The sequence below is a fragment of the Podarcis vaucheri genome (genome assembly GCF_965113315.1).
Source record: "Podarcis vaucheri genome assembly, chromosome: 7".
In the NCBI taxonomy this organism is placed as follows: domain Eukaryota; kingdom Metazoa; phylum Chordata; class Lepidosauria; order Squamata; family Lacertidae; genus Podarcis; species Podarcis vaucheri.
In genome coordinates, this window is record NC_138765.1 from 32,632,975 (window position 1) to 32,655,930 (window position 22,956).

The following is a 22,956-nucleotide window of genomic DNA, read 5'->3' on the forward strand; positions in this document are numbered from 1 at the left end:
AGGTTTCTAGACCTTATGATGTTCATTGTGCAGGTGGAGCATAAAGCTGGTGAAATCCTAGAATCCCAGATGAAGCTGAGGCGTAAGAGGCATTAGGCCCCCCACTTCCCTTGGAGGCAATGTTGTCCCCACAACCCACCAGTCTTTTGGTCTTCACGTTGTTGCCTCTTCACTTTCTACCAAGTTCTTGTTTAAAGATTTCAGTTTCTTTTGAGGGGGAAAGGGAAGCAGAATAAATAAATAAATGCAAGCATCTCCATTAGGCTGCAAGATGTGGGCTTTCTTGGCAAATCATTTAGGGGTTTTCAGTAGAGAATTTGGATTCATGTTGTGCACAGGGCACATGCAACAGGTCGAGTGAGGGCTTGGTTTAGCTTTATTAAATTTGTTCATTGGCATCCCACAACCAAAGGAAGCTCCAAAACAACTTGCAGAAAGAGAAATACAGTGGTACCTCAGATTACATACGCTTCAGGTTACAGACTCCGCTAACCCAGAAATATTACCTCGGGTTAAGAACTTTGCTTCTGGATGAGAACAGAAATCGTTCTCCGGCAGCACGGCAGCAGTGGGAGGCCCCATTAGCTAAAGTGGTGCTTCAGGTGAAGAACAGTTCCAGGTTGAGAACGGACCTCTGGAATGAATTAAGTACTTAACCAGAGGTACCACTGTAAAACCTTCAAGTACAAGCAATGGCAATCTATGCTGTAAAATAATGCAAATTTACTAAAAGTGTCCATCCAATTAAAAGCAAATATAGCCACACCTCTTCAAAACAAATGTCAACACCACAAAATAGCTACTGAAAGCCAAAATCATTATTGTTCTCCAGATGCCTGTGATTAAATAAATATGTGCCAGGGAAACCTCCCTGCGGAGATCATTCCATAATCGGGGCAAGGGGTGGGGCTTCGACAGAAAAAGCTTGTTCTCTTATTGCCACCCTCCAACTCTTGAAGGGGGCACACTGAGAACCCTGAGAGATGTTTCACTTGTGTTTAGCTTGCAAACCTGTTTTCAGGCCCTTGAATGATAATAACGCAGTGCATTTGACCACGTGTATATTCCATCATTGTCCAGATCTCTGGAATTAGGGCAAAATATTCCCAGAGCGGGGGATGTGGCTTCCAGGCAGCCCCAGTCTTAACATAATATCAAATCCCATTTTTTGTGCTTTCCCCCCAGTATAGAGGAAGGGCTGAAGGGCAAAACACCTGCTATTCATACAGATCTCAGGTTCAATATCCGGTATCCCTAGGTAAGGCTGGGAGAGACCTCATCTGAAATCCTGGAAAGCCACTATCCATCAGTGTAAACCAGGGCCGGCCCACCCATGAGGCAAAGCGAAGCAACTGCCTTAGGCAGCGGGATCCAGAAAGGCAGCAGATACCAATGTAGATCTTTCTCCCCCACCCCCCTTGTTTCTGATGTAGATCTTCACTCACCCCTTTTTCCCTGGCGGGGAGGAAGGTGCCATTTTGTGGTTCGCCTCAGGTGTCAAAATGTCTTGGGCCAGCCCTGGTGTAAACAAAATACTAAGCTAAGTGGACCAGTGGCCAGACTCCATATAAGGCAACTTCCTATGTTCTCCCCGTGGAAGTGGGAGGGTGGATGGGCCCGAAGCAGCTGTTGTAATGGTGGTGTTTGGTACCCTTAGGCGCCTAGCAGAGGAGCGGGCTCAGCAGGATGCCAAAGATCGCCTACAGCAACAGGCTGAGCTCGCCAGGTTGGAGGAGGAGCGGCGGCAGCAGGAGGAGGAGCGGGCCCAGCAGGAGGAGCGCGAGGCCCAGGATCGGGCCCGAGCTGAGCAGGAAGAGCAAGAACGGCTGCAGAAACAAGTGTGTTTGCTGGGGTTTTTATTTGCTGCTTCTCAGGGACTGCAAGAAACAATATAAAACAGTTTTAAACAGTTTTAAAAACTTACAGTTAAAAAATTACCTCTAGGTAGGGATGGGAGAGACCCTGTCTGAAGTCCTGGAGAGCCACTGCCTGTCAGTGTATACAGTACTAAGCTAAATGGACCAATGGTAGATCAGGGGTGGCCCTATCATTGGGAAAACTGAGATGGCTGCCTCAGGTGGCAAACGCTGGAGGGCAGGCAGGGGTTGGCAAGATGTTGGAGAGCAAGGCATCATGCAGCCTGTGCTGCACCTCCTATGCTAGGCCACAGACTGCTATGGGGCACTTTGATTGTGTAAACCTAAATTTTATGCTCTTTGCTTGAATCCTTCCAGCAAAATAATACCATGCTAAAGGCACCCTAAGACTCAAGTGCCAGTCTGGTGATACTTGGTACATTTTTGCCTCAGATGACAGAATGTCTTGGACTGGGGCTGTAATGCAGGGTTGGTGCGCTTTTCAAGGGAGAGGGTGCTTTCAGGCACTTGGGGGCATTTTAGGGAACCAGACAGGATGGAGAAGCACTGCCATCTAGTGGTAGCAACTGGTTACATTTTATAGGGTGGAAATTACGTTTTGATTCCCTATGAATTTAGGGGAGTGGGTCCCTGCAATTTCTCTCTTTGATTACCGTGTTGAGCCCCATGTCCCTGGCAAGCAAATTAGGATAGGCGTGATTGAAGTGTACACACTTGCTATGATTTAACCAGCAAATTCAGGTTGCATGATTTGTTTTGACTTCACCCAAATGTATGAACTTCTTCTGTTGGCTGCAGAGGGAGGAAGCAGAGGCCCGTGCACGCGAGGAGGCCGAGCGCCAGCGGGTGGAGCGTGAAAAGCATTTCCAGCGGGAAGAACAAGAGCGGCTGGAGCGAAAGAAGGTGGGTGTGCCTTTCTCTGCAGGGGTGTGTGTGGGGGTGACTGAACAGCCCAGATTGGCTGGATAGGCGGAAGAAAGAGAGAAGGCAGCTGTCTCGCTTTGCCCAATGGTAGGGCCGGTCCTGCACAATTGCAAAATGCAAAGTGATCACTTGTACACTACAAGCAAAGGCTTTGACTGCTTCCTCCCACTCCCAGTTGGCACCCATGACTGAGAAAGTGGCAAATGTTTGTCTCTGAACAGGGATAATGTCTGACAACCTTCTTCCTCCTCTTTCTCTCTGCAGCGGTTGGAGGAGATCATGAAGAGGACACGAAAAGCAGATGGAGCTGATGCCAAGGTGAGTCATTCTTCAGAAAACGGGTCAGGGATGACGTCTTTTTATTTAATTTATGTCTTGCCGTTCTTCCATCATGGACCCCCAAGGCTGCATACGTGTGGTTCTCACAAGGTCCCCCATCCAAGCACTGACCAGACCTTGACATGCTTAACTTCAGCAAAGCCTCAGGTGGCTTCATACCCCAAGCCGTAGGGCTGGCTTGCCCTTAAGCAGGTGGTGAGCCACTGTTTGCTGGGCCAAGGGACTTTGGTACCTGCAGCAGAACATGCAGTTGGCAGCCCTCATTATTAATGATACACCAACTGCTCTTGCACAACACCTCTGTGTGTTTCTATGGTACTTTTCGGATCTGACCTCAGTGCAACCCATAATCTGCCATCTCATGGTCAGACACTCTCTGGGCCCTTGAGCTCTTCATCCCAGGGACCTTTGCAGGACCTCCTGGAAGGCAAGGCGGGCCTACTTCTACCCCTGGAAACAAAACGGGCCAAGCTTAACTTCTCCAGTGTGCTTGTTCCAGACCTGCTCTCTCCGTGGCCTCTGGGACAGGATGACAGTACAGTAGTCAGTCAGTCAGATTTACTTGTTCATCACAAAAATACAAAGCCAGTGTGGGATGTAATATATTGGACATGACTAACGTAGTTCCATTTATTTCATAGGGTCCATTTATTTCATAGAGTTAAATTTTGTTAGAAGTACATTTCACTAGGGGACGTGGGTGGCGCGGTGGGTTAAACCACAGAGCCTAGGACTTGCCGATCAGAAGGTTGGCGGTTCGAATCCCCGCGACAGGGTGAGCTCCCGTTGCTCCTGCCAACCTAGCAGTTCAAAAGCATGTCAAAGTGCAAGTAGATAAATAGGTACCACTCTGGCGGGAAGGTAAACGGCGTTTCCGTGCACTGCTCTGGTTCACCAGAAGTGGCTTAGTCATGCTGGCCACATGACCGGGAAGCTGTACGCCGGCTCCCTCGGCCAATAAAGCAAGATGAGCGCCGCAACCCCAGAGTTGGTCACAACTAGACCTAATGGTCAGGGATCCCTTTACCTTTACATTTCACTAGAAGTACATTTTAGCATTGTTGGTCTCCAGCACGCAGGACCCCCCTGCTCCATGTTGTACAGTGAAATTACAGCTGATCCTTTGAGCTGCTAAAACAACGTAGGAACCTTATATGTACTGTATTTATCCCTATCCATGAACAAATACAGTAACAGATTTTCTCCTCTTACTACCTGGAGAATCGGGCAAATTTAACAGTTGGCATTTGTTTTTGCAGAAGAAAGACCACAAGAAACTTGTGAATGGGAAGGAAGGGAAACAAGAGGGCGAGGCAGACCCAGGTGAGAACCACCCCTTGTACCGGATGCTCTGCTAATTATGAAAGGGCAGGATCACAGGCTGGTTTGGGAATCTGGCCCCCTGCAGTTCTGAATCCAGGTCCTAACTCCAGGATAATGCCCACTCTCTAGTCAGCTATACTTTTGTCCAGGCTGTGTCCATAACAAATAGTCAAGGAGAGGGAGCTGCAGTCACAGGTAGCAAAGACCTGACTTGCAAGCATCTGGACACAGACAGTGAGATGGGCTTGACCAGGAAGAGGGCATAACTTGACCAAGGAAGCCTTTGTAGCACTTCCAAGCAATTGAAAAGGTTTGTAGCAAACGAGTTGAAACCTGAGGCTGGCTCAGAGGGTTGCATGGCTGAGGTCTCTGTCCCTGGATTCAAAGGCCTCTTGTGGCCCATAACAACCTCTTTCCCTGCATTCCCAGATGGAGAAAAGCGCCCGGGAAGCCTTCCCAAGGAAGAGGAGCTGCCCGAGATGCAGGCGTCAAGTCCAGCCGGTCGCAAGGGGCCAGCCCCTGAGGGGACCCAGCACAGGTACCACCTACAGCAGGAGTGACGTGTTCTTAGCTCACGTTGGTGCCAGTTCCTCTGTTACAGGAGCAGCATAGTTGCTACTTCCCTGAGATCTTTCCTACACCAAAATGAAAGAATGTGTACATGGCAGGCCGGGGGGAGAGGGGATCTCATGTGTGAAGGACCACCAGGGGCAGGAGAAGCATCTGTAGTGCTACTCTTCCCCAGGGCTTCCTGTCCTTCTTCATCACGGTTGTGTGACCTGTGGAGTTTGTGGGAAGCAGAATAAGCCAAGCGACAGAGAGGGATTTTAAACACATTGCCAGAAGATGGTTTATTATAGCCTCGCCCAAGATGTTTTGGGTTACAATTCTCTTCAGCAGGCTGATGGGAATTGCAATCCAAAATAACTGGAGGGCACTAGGTTGGGAAAGGGTAGTTTATTGTAACACAGACAACAAGACCAACATTCTTTGGATCACCAGAACCTTTATCTGGGGTAACTAGCCTTAAGACTAGACATTCTCACATGGTCGCGCCTAGGAAATTCCAGTGGGGACAAACATTTGTACGAGTTGTTGTGCTTTTCCCATGGTGCAGTGTCTGCATATTCTGCCCATTACTGAATACTTTATTCAAAATACAAAATTCTGAATACTTTCCTTTAAAAAAAAGCAGGCTACTAGTCCTTATGGTTGCAGATAGGCCAAAAAGAAGTGGACAGTGCTTGGTGTAATCTCAGAACCCAGATGGAGAGTGAGTGAGTGTGTGTGTGTGTGTCTTACCAGGAGCAGAGCAGATTGTGCAGTGTGTGCAACTTGAGGAGGGCTTGATTTTGATTGCAGTTTTCCACTCTCTGTGGTACAGGATTTTCTTCTTTTTTTGTTGTACACTGCCACCTGCCCACCTTGATTTCTTCTTCCCTCTTTGAGACAGGCCTTTGCTTGCCACATCTCCATCTGACACCCTCTCCTCTCTTTTGGTTGCAGCTGTCCTGTGGCTTCTGCCCTGTCCCTGGTGAACGGCCTGCAGCCCAGCAAGCACGAGAACGGCTTTTCCTCCCCCAAGGAGCCCAGCGGGCGGGAGCACACCGTGAGCATGGCTGGCGAGCCCATCCTGCCTTTTGCCAACAAGGAGCCCTTCCTCAGCAAGGCGGTAGCAAAGCCCCCACAGATCACAGGTGAGGGGCTGCCCCTTCTTTGTCCAGCAAAGTTCAGGAGCTTTAAGCAAGTTAAAGGGCGTGTTTCATATGCAAAAAACTAGCCCATCAAATGCCCTGAATAGAGGCAGTGGCAGGCAGGCAAATGGTCTGGAAGTCAGTGCAGAGGATGTGAACTTTTATTGGGATCAAAAGGTCCTTAAGGTCCCATGGGCCCAAGTTGTTCAGGGCTTTGTGAATTAGCACATAACCGTTGAAGCTGGCCTAGTGGTAAACATGGTCCGCCTAACGCAGCATTGCCTGTTACACTGATTCCAGAAGCCAAGGCTTATTGGTGCTTGTGAAAAGCCATAATCAGTTCCTAAATGGCAGGAGCTAAGCAGCTGGTTTTGGCCGATTCTTTTTTGGAGGCAGGAGGCAGGCTAGAAGATGCTCTGCAGCTCTTCCAAGTCTCTCTGATCCCTTTTTAACTTCTTTCTCTCCTGCAGAGGTTCTGTAAAGCAGCGACGCCACCCTCCCCCACCCCAAAGGATGGGTGCAAACAAGGTGCCAACTCCAGGCTAGCTCTAACCAGAAGATCAGCCCAAGGCTCCCCAACCTGCAAGGATCGAGGAGGTGTCAGGAGCCAGGCTGGGGGCGGCCCAGCCCCACGGACTCTTCTCTTTTCTCTTACTGTTCTCATTTTATGATTATGATTATTTTTTTAATATGCACCTTATCAGACTGACCCTCAACCCATAGCTCATCCCAGACGATATAATCACATAGTTATTTAACTGGCTGGGTACAAAGGATGTTAATAATGTACATAAACTTCAGTGTTAGCATGGGATTACGCAAGCAGTTACCTCTGTGGTATCACTGCCCCAAAACATGTATTCATGGGAGATGCCTTTGGTGGGTTACTTTTTTTTAAATGTGGGCTGAGTCATGGCAGGGGAGACTGGATCCCTTGTACACGGTTGGGGTCTGTGTGCAAGAGTGTGCGTATGTGTGTGTGTGTCTGCCTGTTACAGCCAATGGAAAGCGTCTAGATTTCTAATTTAAACTCTCACTATTGGTCCCAGCCAGAATACCTGCAGGAGTGTGTGTGTGTGTGTGTGTGTGTGTGTGTGCGCACCATTAGCCACTCAACAACTGCCGTTGTCCTACACACTGTGCTTTTTTTGGGTGCTGCTGTTTCTGTGTGTGTATGTGTTTTGTGTGTGCGATGGCTGGGGCTGTGTTTCGCTCAGAGTCATTGTGACAGTATTATGCATCTGAACAACCTTTTGTGGACAATAAAATGGAGAAATGGCAGGTGACATCTCTTCTTTGGGCTGAATGTTTACAGGCTGTGCTGGGTTTACCTGCTAGAAGGACAGGGACAGTAAGCAACCTCACGCCACCTCCAGGACAGTTTGCTGCCACAGTTTACAGTGGTTTGGAGCTATGGGGCAGTAGCCATGTTCTCCATCCCAGGCCACTGGGATGGAGCAATTCAGACCCTGGAGACAGGTAGAGAGAAGCAGATGGAATAGTATGCACACAGCCTCAGTAATTTTGATGCTCTGGTGGTCAGTTTAGACAGTTACCAGAACCAAGTGGCTTTTCCTGAACAGTACCACTTCAGTATGAAGAGGAGAAGGAAGTGGAACTTTTCTGGAGTTTTCTGTGGGGGCGGGGAGTACTAAAAATACAAAAAGATACTAGTCTTGTCTCCTCCAAATTTGGTCAAGAATCTGAGTCCGGGATGGTGCTATGCAGAGGAAATCTCTCAATGACTGGGCTGACCAGCAAGCAACCCCGGTGCGTCCCCATCTGCACACCTTATTTTCTCTTCTATAACTGAACAGCTGACATTAATTCCTGTGGAGCAATGTATAATAATGCAGTGCACTGGAGGAAAATGGTTCCTCCACTGCCAGGAGCATCATGGGGGCAGGGGAGAGAGAGCAGTGCCTCCTTTCTCAAGCGTAAGGCAACGTACAGTAAGTAAATTGCATTAGACACACAAACCACAAACCTAACAATAAGCAGCACAAGAAAACCCAGACAACCACCAACTAACTAAAAACCTATCAGAAGCTTGCTAGAGGAGGGGAGGGAGCTGCCACTTGCCCAAGAGCCTGGCAGAGAGCCAGTGGGATCCCTACAAAGAAATACCTAAGGAGAAGAAGCCGCTGAAGTTTCACTTGTTCCTCCACACCTTCCAGAGGAATCGAAACCTCAGAAGCCCAAGTGGCTGAAATGGGGGGGGGGAATTGTGTGCATGCAGCGTGGGAGTCGGTGAGAGCCCCCCTCCCACACCTGTTGCAATTGGCAGAGCCTGCTGTCTGTTGATGGCCCTGCCGTCTCCTCCTGGGGACTTCTTAATACAGGGTTGCCAAAATCTCAAAAAACAAATTACGGTTTTGAGCTGTTTTTAGGAACTTGCCAAAAATCTACACTTCCGACATGGGTTGCCATATGTCCGGATTTTCCTGGACATTTTAGCGATTTCCCACCCATTTTCAACGGCCAAATCCCTCTATGTCCAGGAAATTGCAGACATATGTCAACCCTACTTAATAGAGCTTTCCTGCGCTAGCGCAGAGCAGAGAGCATCTGCAGGCGGGAGATGCTGCCGGGGGGGGGGGGAGGGGAGCTGGAATCCTGATTTTAGTCCTGCAAACGGCCTTGTGAGCTGGCTTTCTTTGGAGCTCAGTTTGCAAGGTTATTGTTACTGTTAGAGAAGCAAAAAGGATGGTTTCAAAGATACTTTCCCCCTCCCCCTTTTTTTTTTTACCCCTAGTCAGGGCGAGGGACGCAATTTCCCCAACAGGCCACATCTTGTTTGCATTGCCTGCCAGCTGAAACTCTTATGGAGTGCTGAATGGGAGATGGTTTCAGCGTTGATGGTTCTGGACGTTCCCATTTCTCTGCATTGCTTGTTTGGAGCACCAGCTGAGCTCTTCAAATGAGCTCTCACCTCCTCTCCCTCCCCGGTGGTTTTAGACCTTGAGATCTAAGTGATACCTGGAAATGCCCAAGTAGTTTCCGTGCTTTGGAGAAAAGCTGCAATTGGTAACAGTTCTACAAGTTTGAGTTCAACATCTGGATGAAATGGGCTTCTGTCTGTTTCCCAAGCGGGCAAAAAAAGGGTTTGCATTTTGAGTAGCAGCTGGAGACAGCAACCTTAAAAGAATAATCCTAAACATGATTTGGAAACCAGTGTGACTTACTTGGGAGCAAATGTATTTTGGAGCAAGGTTCTAGTGTGAAAGACAGAGATGGTTTCTCTCATGAGTCCCAGCCAGTAGGGCTAGTTCTCGTCAAGATAAAAAAAATTCCTTCCAGTAGCACCTTAAAGACCAACTAAGTTAGTTCTTGGTATGAGCTTTTGTGTGCATGCACACTTCTTCAGATACACTGAAACAGAAGTTGCCAGATCCTTCTATATAGTGAGAAGGTGGGGAGGGGTATTACTCAGAAGGGTGGTGGGAATGGGAGATAGGCAGATAGCTGAGAGAGCCTGTTGACGACTCTAAACGACTGTAATAGGTCTTACAGGAAAAGGCAAGGGGTGAGAAGGTGAGAAATGGTTTAGTCATGTATAGTGAGATAAGAATCCAATGTCTTTGTTCAGCCCAGGTCTCTCCATGGTTTTAAGTTTGGTAATGAGTTGTAATTCAGCAGCTTCTCTTTCCAGTCTATTTCTGAAATTCCTTTGTAGTAAAACAGCTACTTTGAGATCTTGTATAGAATGTCCTGGGAGATTGAAGTGTTCTCCTACTGGTTTCTCTGTTTTGTGATTCTTGATGTCAGATTTATTCTTTGGCGTAAGGTTTGGCCTGTTTGTCCAATATAGAGAACTAACTTAGTTGGTCTTTAAGGTGCTACTGGAAGGAATTTTTTTTATTTTGACTATGGCAGACCAACACGGCTACCTATCTACGACTTCTCGTCAAGAGTAATGGGAAGGCCACATATTAGGCATCCTGACTCAATCCATTTTGGTTCTTGCATCCTTATCCAGGTCACTGAAGTGAGAGGCCACTGAATAGTCCTATCTCTTGATTTGTAATTAACTTATCCTTTCTAGGCTTGCTTTGAGTTACTTTCTCGAGATAGATGCTGGCATCTCCAAGGGGTGCTTGGTGCTTGTACACTTGATGCTGCCTTGTGCATGTGTCCAGCGCCCCCTTGGGGACTACTAAATTTTGCCACACCTGGAAGATTAGAAAGATTCAAGACTGTGAAGAAACAGAGTGAGTTCTCCTTTTTAAATTCCTTCCTCCAGCTAAAAATGTGGCAGATGTTTCCTTTTACGGATTTTGCTGCCCACCCTTGTAATTTTTATTTTGTGGCTTGAGTGGGTCAGGGAGAGTTTGCTATTCTCCACCTCCCCAAACCCTTCTCTAGGATTACTTGCTTTATCACAGGGATGGGGAGCAAACTGTAGCCCTGCAGATGGTGCTAGACTTCAATGCCCAGCATTCCTGTCTAATTGCCCTGCTGGATGGAGTTGTTGAGAGTTGGGTCCCAACAGCCTCTGGAGGGTCACGGCATCCTCCTATCTACTCTGTAGTTTGTCCATGTGTACTGTGTTGGTCCTGTGGGGAATCTCACTCAGCCCCCACTGGCAGGTATTCCAAGCTATGGGGAAGGGCTCAGTGGTGGGTCCCACATTCAATCTTCAGTCTCCTGGATTCAGCTGGGAAAGACACCTGTCCAAAATCCTGGCAAGCCCCTACCAGTTTGCTCCTAGACCAGGCATGGGGAGTGTTTAGCCTGCAAGCCAAATTTGGCCTGGCACAGGATCGTTTGATCTGCAGGGCTGTTTTCCCCAAACCTGCTCCACATTTGATGCCATATATGCAGCTTGGCCAAAAGATCAAGCCCACTTGAGCAGCTTCCAAGGTGCCCAATAACAAGCTGGAAGAATCCCTGCCCCTTGCATGCATTGATGCAAAGAAGCACCTGGGAGGATCACAGAGCCATTTGCTAGCCTCTGACATCTGGGTACAGAGCAGAAAGGGGGGGTCATAAAGGGCCTTGTGAGCATCTCCACACCTCCCCTTTGCACCCTGGACATTGCCGGCAACAAAGAAGAAATCCTTTGCAAACGTACTTGAAACAGCTACCCACTTCCTCCATATTTTAAGCGGGGTGGGGACTGCTGCTGCAGAGAATGCTCGTTAAAATGGAAGACTCGCAAAGCTGAACAAGGGATTTTGACAGCTGGGCAGCACCACCTTGAAGTTTTAGGTGTCTAAATATTAGGTAGGCAGCTGCTGATTATTATTATGATATTGATATTTACTATCAGTTTTTCACCATGCTGAACTTTTGTTGAAGGATGGTCTACAAATTATTAAAATAGTGCACCTCAGTTGTATGTTCTTGTAACGGCATGGGTTGCTGCAACTGGTATCCCTGTTGCAGTTGGAACCTTGGGTTCAGTGCTAGAAATTCCCCAGCTACTGGCGGAATTTCTAGTTTAGCTACTGGCGCAGGTCCAATTGCAACCATGTGGAGAGCTCTGGATGCCAGGTTGGTGACTGACATCTCAATCTGGCTGGCCCCTTCAGCCTTCTTAAGCAGGTAAGCAGAAGAGCTTTTTGCATTTTTATCCCACTTCTTCCTCCAAGGAGTACAGTACATGGTTTATGTACATCCTCAGTTAATCCCTATAACAACCCTGTGAAGTAGATTAATAGGCTGTGACTTGCCCAAAGTCACCCAGCAAGCTTCATGACTTGAGTGGGGATTTAAGCCATGATCTCCCAGGTTAGTTTGACATTCTAACCACTACGGCACACTGGTTTCCTGAGCACTTCTGCTATGCGGCAGCAATATAAATTAACTAGGTAAATATGCAGAAGCAAAATGCCACTTAGAGAAGGATCTTGAAGCTTGAAATTTGTTACAGTGGTGCCCCACAAGACGAATGCCTCGCAAGACGAATAACCCGCTAGACGAAAGGGTTTTCAGTTTTTTGATGCGCTTCGCAAGACAAATTTCCCTATGGGCTTGCTTTGCAAGACGAAAACGTCTCGCGTGTGTTGCAATTTTTTTCACTCCCCCCCTTTTCTAAACCACTAGGCCTTTAATAGCCGCTAAACCGCTAATAGCGCTAATCCGCTAATAGGGTTGCTTCGCAAGACAAAAAAACCGCTAGACGAAGAGACTCGCGGAACGGATTATTTTTGTCTTGCGAGGCACCACTGTATATGCTGGATTGTTTTATTTGATGTTTTAATGTGTTGTAAACCACTTTTCATGATTTTTTTTCTTTAAAACATAGTGGTATTGAAATGAAATTATTTTTATTAATAACTGCAAAAAAGGCACATAGACATTCCATTGTGGCAACCGTAACCTAGGTTTAATGCGCCATTTTAGGATCAGTTTATATACAGTGGTACCTCAGGTTAAGTACTTAATTTGTTCCGGAGGTCCGTTCTTAACCTGAAACTGTTCTTAACTTGAAGCACCACTTTAGCTAATGGGGCCTCCCGCTGCTGCCACGCCGCTGGAGCACGATTTCTGTTCTCATCCTGAAACAAAGTTCTTAACCCGAGGTACTATTTCTGGGTTAGCAGAGTCTGTAACCTGAAGCGTATGTAACCCGAGGTACCACTGTATCTGAATTTCTAACACTGCTCAGGTTACATTGCAGCTGAATCAGTGGCTGGGAAAAGGACGTCAGCAACTGCCTTTGCTGGTGGTAGCCTTTTTGGCATGTTCCAATTAAGTAGTACAGTATGTCCACCGTTTAGGGGACTGAAGCAGGGCTTGGGCTTCATCCACTCAGATTTGCAATTTCTAATCTCTTTTGTCTTGACTTCTTTTCATCCCAGGTGCTGCAGGGTCCCAGTAACACTGCAGCCACAATTGGAGTAGTAGTGCTAGATGCCTTACCTGAACTTGGGGTTTATTTTTTCTGCTAGTTGATATGAAATGATAGCAACTCATGAACAGCCAGTTAAAAATTGAGATGTCCATAGCACATAGGATACACGCCAGGGGCAAGCAAGCTTTAATAGCAAAAAACATTTGCTTAATATGAATGTTGTTGGCCTGCCAGACAAACAGCCGGTTTTATCAGTTACCAGCCAAAAGGGCACAGTGATATCATATAATCCCAACAAATTACAGAACTTTTTTTTATTGCAAAGCAGGAATCAGGCCATCCTGTAGTAACACTGCCAACCAAAATCATGTCACTAGACACCTATTTACTCATAGTCTTAATCAGTTGTTGCCTTCATGGTGTCAGTAATGTTTACTATATGGACCACCTTGAGTGCTCAGCATCACAGAATAAGTGCTGCACGAGTGGTACCACCTACAGTCAAGTCTAGTCAGTGTCTCTTCTGGAACACCTTTTTAGCTCATCTTGGTTACTGTATTCAGCTGTTTTAATAAAACCTTCATTTATACCAGTGTATGGGTTGCTTTCAATGCATTAAGGAAGTTCATAATTGGTGAAGTACACAGTCACTATTCTCACCCACCCTTGATGGGCAGACACCAATGAGGTTTTGCGGAGTATTAACAAAAACCGCACTGTTGAAGAGAGTATAAGTTGGGGCCCTCTTACATTCCCAACAGTATATTGCCTGCTGTGCAGTAAGCAGAGCCCTCCTTTGTGCTCCAAAACACAAAGCAGGCTTTTAGCTTAACTGTTTTTCAAAAAGGCAGCCTGGAGGAATTTTGTCTGCTGTTGTTTTTGTAGGTGTCTTGAGAAAATTCAGTCCCCTTCAAGTCTGCAATTACAGGATGAGAAGGGGACTGTCAGACTTGGGCTCCTGCCTACTCTCTCTGAGAGGACTTCAGCAGCTCCCCACACCAACTTGCTGGCTTCCTAAAGCTCACCAGTTATGAATGATGGAGCCTGTACATGGGACCTTGCTGTCTCTTGTGAGCCCTGCTCTATGCTCTCACGTGCTTTTGCCTACAGCCATAATGTCTCTTGTGTATATGGGTTTGTGAATGACTGTAAAAACAATGTTCCTGCAAGGCTGGAATGTGGCCCGCTGCACAAAAGCAGTGTCATGGCTGCTCTACTATATCTGTCTCTGACCCCCACATTTTGCCTGCCCCCCAAGTTTACTACTAGCAAAAATGGCCCTTTTTAACTGGAAAAAAAAGGTTTTCCCATCCCTGTTTAAAAAGTGCACTTTCTGTGCCAGATAACATTAAATCCGGAGAGCTACCAAAGCCTTTCTCCCATCTGTAGACGGATCTCATTGTCACTTCCTCCTGAAGTTTCTGCCTGGACAGAGACAGAGCTGTAGCTCTTAAGAGGTCCAGGGTCCCCACAGCTCCAGTAGCCGAGCTTCAAGGAGGGCCCTATGTCTTCCTTAAGAGTAAGAAACAAAAATTCCTCTGGGGAACTTCAGAGGCAGAAAGAAAACTTAAAACTCATCCATCATATACAAATATACTGTTTTATTCTAGGGGAACCTTTGTGTTAAGTTCTACCAAGGGGAAAAACCGGGGAAAGGTTTTTTTAAAATTCAACAAGATGGTTTGGATATATTCCCTTGCTGCTTATTCCCTGCAGGAACAGAAAAACAAAGAAATCCACACAAATTTCTAAGGAGAACACAAAACAGTCTGACAGACAGATATAGCTGCATGTCTGAGGGTCTTCCCACCTACTGTGGGCTTCTCAATTATAGACTCATAGGAGGACAATTTACATGCAACCAAGACACCACTTTTAAAAAACATTTCTTTTTTTTATAGCCATACAGTAAATTGATTGTACCTGTTTGTTAAAAACAAACAAACCAAAAAAAGCTCTCATCTTTTTTTAAAAAAATGTGAGGGACTTTTATTTTTTTTTAAGTTCCAGAAAAACATATTTTGATGTTGTAATCCGTAACAGTGTATCTGCTATTCAACTACTTATTCATACAGCTACAAGGGGTAAAAAGGGATGGGTGGGTGGAGGAATTGGGGGAAAATTAGCGTTTTAAACACCTAGAAAAATTCATGTACTTCAAACTGTGGAAAGTTTACTGGGAAAAGGTCACAACCCAGTAACAACTTTTCCTCCCTTCCACTCTCCAAATTTTTACCTCAGGCTATACAGTGAAACATGGGGTTTCTGTTCAGAAGCAACAAAAACATTGCGGGATGGGGAAGAGAGAGATAAAATCAGAATTATACAGAAATTGGGGGGAGGGGGCAGGTGCTTTTTTAAAAAAACCCTATTTCACACATTTTTTCGTATTTCAAAAATACACTAGTGAACTTCATTACAGGCAGGGGACAGGACTATCAAGTACACAACGGCAAAAGAGGACTACTTTCTGATCTTATTTTGTTGTTACCTTTGATACTGTTAAAAATAATAACTCAAACACACACACACACACATACACACACACAAGGTGTTCAACCCTGGAGAGGTTTTCAACTAGAGGATTTCTTTTTTAAAAAAGGAAGGTGGTGGCTGGACAAAACTGCCAATAAAAACATACTATTTTCTGTTTTTAAAAAATAGGTTGGCTTTCCAACTGAACTGCAAGACTTAGAAAATACAGTCTAACACATGAGGCGGGGATTGGTGAAATGTATCTGACCAAGCTTTGGATAAGCACCCTGCATTTTTTATAATGTGGAAGGATTTTGACCGGGGTGGTGGTGGTAAAAGCCTAACAGTCAGGATACCAGAAGTTCTCTTCTAAATTTGGGCCTCATGTCCTTTTTCACCGAAGGATCACCCAAGTATCATTTTGCAGCTGGGCTCCTTTTTTTAAGGGTGCGATAATTAAAATAAAATAAAATTGCGAGGCCCACAAACCCTCATCCCTCCAGGAGGTATACAAAAAAAATTTTTATCACAGAAGGGAGACAAAGAAGTGGAAAAGCTGCCACTGAGATGGGTTGGAGAAAAAATGAAAAGGGAGGAACAGAACAGGGAGCACAACAGGGAGCACAATTCCTCCAGAACCGTTGCTGTGTACCTTGGCATTTGATACCAGTATAATGGTCCAGTGTGGGGTGTGCGTGTTCCTGTGTCAACCCTGTTTGTTGTAGTTGGGAGTGCCTACACACACACACACACACACAGGCATTTCCTGTCTCAACATAGTGATCTCAAAGGATGCTCAGCTTTACTCTGCTGCTCAGTGAGGGATGCAACAGACCCACAGTTTCAAAAGGGAGGGAATTTTACAGCACCCCACTAAGCGGAGTCCTTTGCCCCAGCTTCTGGCTGAAACCGCCTCTTTGAACATCCAATTTGAGGTGTTTTCTTTTTCCCTCTCTTGAAAAAACAAAAAAATAAAAAAGTGGGGGGAGAACATGATGGAAAATTGGTGTGTTTATCTTACAGACAGAATTTCCATTGATTTCCACCTTACTACGTTCTGCTTCGCATCCTACAGTAAATGTTAGGAAAACCCCACACAGCTGTGGGCAGCAGCTACATTGCAAAAGCACCCAGGGGTTTAATCTAGCTTTCTTTGCTTCCATGGTTAGAAGGAAAGGACGTACACAACAGGATTTTCTCTAAGGGAAAAAAAAAATCCTTAACGGGTTACAATTGATACAAGCACCCCTTTGTTTTGAGGAGGGGGGGAGGCGGGACAAGCATCAAGCTCATCTTAATAAAGCGTTTTCAGGATCAAATGCAGCCATTGAGCCCTCCGTTTTCTTGCGCTTTGGGCTGTTTTCTGTCCTTTGATTCTTATTTGCACTCTGTCACAGATCGTGCTGCTCCTCCTGACGGTTTGTGTGATGTGACGGAGGAAGTCTTCCAAAGGATGGATGCGTTCACAGTTTGGTGCTTTTGCAAGGTGTATTGGAAAGGGAAAGAAACAAAAACAAAAAGAAACCCAAAAAGAAATAATGCCCCCCTTCGCCCAACTTTAGTCTGAAAGCTCAGGGTCAGAGTCCTCTGGTTTGACTTTGGCAAGTTCTTCGTGCACCTCCCTTACCATAAGGATACGCGTCAACATGATGTCCAAAGTCCCAGGATCTATTGGCATAGTGGAATACCACATGGGGCTATTGGGGACACACGAACGCTCTGGCTGGAGGTAAAAGACATCACTTCTCTGCTTCACGCTTTCAGAACTGTGGGAACAGAGGCTTATGTAAGGTGGCAGCGCTGAGACAGTCCACAGAAAACACAGGTTCAAGGAAAAATTCAGGGCAGAAAGCTAGGCAACAAAGTATGACTGAACGCAGAAGCTAGGAGTGGGAAGGCCAACAGGAAGTGATGCAAGGATGGGAGGGCAGCCAATGAAATTAGCAGATTTTAAAGGGTATAAAGTATCTATTTCTCTTTCCCTACACAGCCAGTGCATGCAATGCCTTCCATTATATTATGCTTTGGGGAATGTCTCAAATGCTTCCCATATTATTACCTCAGAAATCCTCTCAAAGGGCTTGCAAAGCAAGTCAGTATTAGCCCAGTTCATATGTAATGTAGAACATGTGTATAGTTCTTGCTTAGCTGTGTGCTTCTTTGGCAATTTTCAGTGCTGTTCTTTGCATTTTATTTCTTCACACATCCAGGCTGATGCAAGTAGGTTATGAGGTGGAATCCCAAAGTATTCTAATCAAAGTGGGGGTGTGGTAGGAAATAGGGACGAAAGGGATACTGCAAAATGCCCATGATCAACAAGGCTAGGATGGTAGACACATTTCTACGTCATCTTCTTTCATGTTCAGAAGACAACTTAGTGCACAGAAATGCAGCTATTTTGCATTCATGAATTCACACCACAGAATGGGTGTGCAGTCAATACACATACAAATGAATGCAGAGATTGACACCCTGAATTTATTCAGGAAATCCAGCCAGATGGGCAGAGTAAGTATGTATGTATGTATGTATACACAAACAAACAAACAAAAAAGTCATCCTTATGACCACCTGTACAGCTCACCATGAATGCACACAGATGATATCTGATCTGATCCCTTTACAGCAGATGCAGTGAGGGGAGGGCTGACCCTATGAGATGATCACTTGCCAAAGGCTACCAGAAGCATTTACTTGAAGCATCTGAAGGCAGCCCTGTGTAGGGAAGCTTTTAATGTTTAACTGACCATTGTATTTTAATATTTTGTTGGAAGCTGCCCAGAGTGGCTGGGGAAACCCAGCCAGATGAGCGGTGTATAAATATATTATTATATTTATATTTATATATTTATTATTAGTGGGTGAGCAGAGATGGAGGGCTTCTTGATTCACAGCTCAGATTCTCTGCATTAGGTATCAAAAGGAGAAATGACCAATAGTGTGATGGAGTTCAGAGGAAGAGAAGCTACAGCCTAGGGTTACTGCCCAGGAGTTCAATTTGTCCTCCAAGGTCCTCTATTAAAAACTATCAGAGCGCTGACAAGGGCTGTAGAAACACAAAGGCACAGGTTCCCTGACCTGTGCAGCTGACTGGGATCAGGGCAATGTGTGGTATTAGGATGCACCTGCTCCCCTCCCGCTTACTGATTCAGCTGTGTTTGCAGTTGAGTTCCTGCAAGAGAAGGCTTGAATTTGCAGAGGTACATGATGGGAATTGATCCATTTCTTTGTAACCAACTCCAAACTCTCTCGCTGCAAGGGGAGCCTCTGAGCACTGATTTGCTGGAGGAGGAAAGAGAGGGAAGGCAGGAAAGAAAGGCAGCATCGCTCACCACTTTGACAAGTAGAATTCATAGAGCCGAACTGGGCATCTCAAGGGGTTGTCAGTGTTCTCGACCATTTCCACCGCTGTTGGGACATCTTCGCCCTCGTGGCGTTTTCTTTTCCCTACTAATTTATCTAGAGATGGAGCAGGGAGGGGGGAGGGAGGAAAGAGGGCAATGGCACAAGAACAAAATCATTAGTTTTTGGCACAGAAAACTAATTAGGAGTAACAATTGCTTTTGTTACTCTTCCATGCAGGGTCGCCTTTGTAAGTGGCCAATGTTTTAAAAGGAGTAAGCTGGGATTCTGTAAATTGTTGTGCTTGCACAGAATTTCAATGCGCCTGTGTGCAACACCCGGTAACCCAAGGAAGTCAAGCCATGCGCTGCAGGAAAAGAACGTCCACAACAGTCCACCCACCTGATTCTACCTCCTGCTTTTGGAAAGGAGGAAAGAAGCGTAAATAAGTCAGCTTGGTGTTGTACTTCAGGGTCCGGGTGCGTCGCATGACGTGGGCAAAGGACAACTTCATGTGCTCGCTGACATTCTTGAGCTGGAAGTATTTGGTGTTGAAGAAAAGCAGCGTGTTCAGGAGGACGATGGGGGAATAGGCACCCAGCTGCTTACACTCCCATAAGTGCTCCTCTTCGATTCTTGAGAACATGTAACCTGGAGATTAGATGACCAGGGGACACACAAGAAAGGAGAAACCTGGTCAGTCGTTTACCACTGGCCAGTGGCTAGTGAACCACCAAGCATCTCCTGTGACTCTTGCACCAAAATGCTGGGCTAAAGGAAGTTGCTGCAATGAGAACCGGGCACCAGTGCAGCCTTCCCCATCATGCTGAGCACCAGAGTTCTTGGAGTACTTGCCCCATGAACTGTCTGGGCCTGATGGGAGTTGTAGTCCAAAACCTTGAGAGAACACAAGGTTGGAGGAGACTGCTCTAGAGCAGAGCAGGTAAGATTTTAGAGGGAAGCCCCCGCCCCCCAGTGTATGCTCAAGGGGCATAGCTCCTGCTTTCCCACCTGCTCCCAACAGCAGCAGCGCATGTAGGAACTTTGGCTCTGCTCTTCATCTGAGAGAGGTATGAGATAAGCCTTATGGCTTCTAAGAACACACAGCCTCTTCTATTTTCAACTCTCTGCTTCTTTAATAATGTTTCCATTGTTACATTCTGCTCTGTGCAGGCTCAGAAACCACACATGCACGGAGGGCCACAACAAACAGGAAAAGCCAAAAACCCAGTAGAAATTAACTAAAATAGCACCAGCAGCCAACAGTCACACAGGCAAATGATCTATGATCCATCAAACGCTCTGGTGGGCAAAATGTAGAAAAAGATAACAAAGGTGGTGCCATGTGAATGTTCCTGAAATGAGGGTGTGCCACAAATAAGAGAATGGGCACAAATAAGAGCATTTCTGCACCTCTGAAGGCAGGGGCAGCCTAAGCAGCCCTCAAGAGGTGCTCTTAAAAAAGGAAAAAAGAGGCATGTTCATATGGAAACAGTTTTGGCTTAATTGTTTTAAGAGATGCCAAGCTGGCATTCTTGCCTTATAAATACAGAATGTGACGGTGAATCAGAGGGACTGTAGTGAAAAAGAAAGAAAAAATACAATATAAGGCTAAAAACAGACCACCCCTCATTTATTAGAAGCCACCATCTCCCTCTCTGGAGTCTATGTTCTCCCTTCTGATACATGCCCACAAGACATTACAGACAAAACAAGTAACCTCCTTACCATTTGGAAGCGTTGTAGGCTCCCAGATTTTCAACAGTTTTGTAAGTTCGATCATAAACCTGGAGTAGGGCTCGGTAAAAATGTTATCTATTCTACCATTCTCAAATAGGTACTGCAAGAGAAGAAAAACGATGACAGAAAACTTGGGAGGGTTTACATAGAAAGGTGCAGACACAGCCTGCTGATTCAGTTCCATCCTCCTAACATTTTTTGGAGTTGGGCTCTGTATTCTTGGAGGTGATTCTCTTCTCCAGGCTGGCTGGCTTTGGGTAACAGCCGGAAAATGGGACTGTTCTTGCAGACTTATGATACCACCTCCAGCCCTCTATTCCACCACAAATCTTGAAGACCATCCCACAATGCTCTCTTACATGCAACATTAATTTGACACATCAGGTATCTATATACGTGTGCAGAAGGGCAGTCTTAGGGACTGGCCCCCAACTTTATCTCTCCTGGGAGACTGGTCAAAGCTTGAGGTTGGACAGCTTCCAAAAGTGCTGTAAGATGTTTTCATTCAAACTGGCTTTGGTGCAAAGGGGGTTTGGTAGAATTATGAGCACACTATTTCCCTGAGTTTCTTGAAAAGGAGTGTGCTCCAAGTTCAATTAAATAAATCCATAGCACGCCTGCAACTCTCAGAAAGAACTATTGGCACCACAACTTCCTTCTTTGGAGGTCTTTAAGCAGAGACTTGACAACCATATGTCAGGAGTGCTCTGATGATGTTTCCTGCTTGGCAGGGGGTAGGACTCGATGGCCCTTGTGGTCCATTCCAACTCTATGATTCTATGAACCTCAGGAGAACAATGCCACAATAATAAATGTGAATTGTCTTACTCAGAGTTGCACTATCATTTCTTCCTATAATTTATATCCCAACCACCTATAACCATATATACTCAGGGTAGCTCACAAGGGCTTAAATCACAGCAACAAAACAAATCAAGCTGTAAAACAATGGGAATGATTTCAAAGAAGCAATCAATTTAGAAATGTACTGAGCCAGAACTAAAGAAAATAAGAAAATGCCTGCTGAAATCAAAATGTTTTGAAAGCATGCCCAGAAACAGGCAGTGAAGGGACCATGTGCGCCTCTCTTCTGAGACCATTCCACAAACTCGGTGACATTGAAGAAGCCCACCCACCACACATCTATCAGATGAGAGTGAAGATCCTCAGATGTAGGTTGAAGTTCTCAGGAAGAAAAGAGGCAGAACCTAAGATATTTTGGTCCCAGAAATTTAGGTCTTTAAGAAGGTTAAAGACAACAGCTTGATTTAAACCTGGTAACAGACTGGCAACGAGTGAGGTTGACAAAGGACTGGTGTAGCATGAGCAAATCTGCCTAGGCTCAATAAACAATTCTTTTTGCTGGTCACTCCTTAAAAGAACAAATAAATTAAGAAATATAACACCAGAAGGACAATTACCTGCTGAATTCCAAGGCACAGGTATAAGATGCTGTCAGGGTCATACTTCTCACCATTTGGTCGTCGTACCTCCTGGATAAACTGGCATAAGCCAAAGCTCAGCTCCGAAAAAGAACAAGAAAGGATGTCCTCTTTGAGCTTCACAGGTCGAACTACAAGGAAGAAAAGCACCAAAAGAACACCAGCCTCTTTCACAAGCAGAAATATTTGAATACTCAACTCCATCAGAGTAATTGAGGGCACTGCCCACTCATAAGCAATTAAGGAATTCACTTTCTTGTTTCCCAAGCTCCTGAACAGTAAGTTCAGTCTAAAAGGGAAGGAGGACTACTTTTCCAATAATTAAATGAACCAATAAAAGAGCTGCTGATTCAAATACCTCCCCCTTCTGTAATATGGGGCCTATCTGTTGAGGACAGAGAACTGTTGTCATGATAATCTATATGAAATGCTTCGAATCCTGAAAGTGCCAAATATTTTAACCAATAACTGCCTACACACTTTCAAACTTGTTTTTTAGAATGGGAATCTTGATGGAAAACCTGCCTCCCACTCTCTGTAAATGTTTTTTTTAAAAAAATCCAGATATTTGAGGGGTGTAGCTATCTGACCCTTATTCTGGGATGTGCAGTAGTACAGCTTTTAATTAGCTACAGCAGCTATGCACTAGCTGTGCAATAAAGGGGGGGGGATGAATTCAATGCAAATAAAATCATATGCACGATCACTGCTGATGACATGTACTGACATCAGAGGGAGAGTCTGAGGAAATCTATTTCACTTCAAATGGTGGGTTTCAGAGGAACCTGGAACAGGAGAAAATTTGGTGATGGCCTGTTGGTAGCTTGTGTGAATTAAACTTAGGTCTCAGGTTTGGGAACATAACAGTCTCACCCAAACAAAGACCCAGAGTATTCTGCATAGGCATTCTTGTTGAGCCTATGAACCGGTATCCTGGAATCCCAAATCTCCAATGCCCAATTAATTCATTGCAACTGAGCAGATTCCATTTAAATCAATAG

At 45.6% G+C, this 22,956-nt stretch overlaps 2 protein-coding genes across 13 annotated transcripts in view; one reads left to right on the forward strand and one right to left on the reverse strand.

Annotated features, from left to right (window-relative positions):
* The window catches only part of MAP7D1 (MAP7 domain containing 1), a 55,362-nt gene extending 47,924 nt beyond the window's left edge, over positions 1–7,438 (forward strand). For all 12 annotated transcript variants that reach the window (XM_082233207.1, XM_082233206.1, XM_082233202.1 and 9 more), the window contains 7 exons: positions 1,658–1,838; positions 2,676–2,780; positions 3,066–3,119; positions 4,400–4,463; positions 4,893–5,001; positions 5,970–6,160; positions 6,628–7,438. In XM_082233207.1, the coding sequence (XP_082089333.1) occupies positions 1,658–1,838; positions 2,676–2,780; positions 3,066–3,119; positions 4,400–4,463; positions 4,893–5,001; positions 5,970–6,160; positions 6,628–6,638 (715 nt within the window). In that variant the 3' untranslated portion in view covers positions 6,639–7,438. The remainder of the gene's footprint in view (positions 1–1,657; positions 1,839–2,675; positions 2,781–3,065; positions 3,120–4,399; positions 4,464–4,892; positions 5,002–5,969; positions 6,161–6,627) is intronic.
* Positions 7,439–14,919: 7,481 nt separating this feature from the next.
* Positions 14,920–22,956, reverse strand: part of ZMYM4 (zinc finger MYM-type containing 4) — a 49,277-nt gene continuing 41,240 nt past the window's right edge. Inside the window, 5 exon segments of the mRNA XM_082229153.1 lie at positions 14,920–17,197; positions 18,764–18,890; positions 19,176–19,424; positions 20,502–20,613; positions 21,935–22,086. Coding sequence (XP_082085279.1) covers positions 16,990–17,197; positions 18,764–18,890; positions 19,176–19,424; positions 20,502–20,613; positions 21,935–22,086 — 848 coding nt within the window. The 3' untranslated portion in view covers positions 14,920–16,989.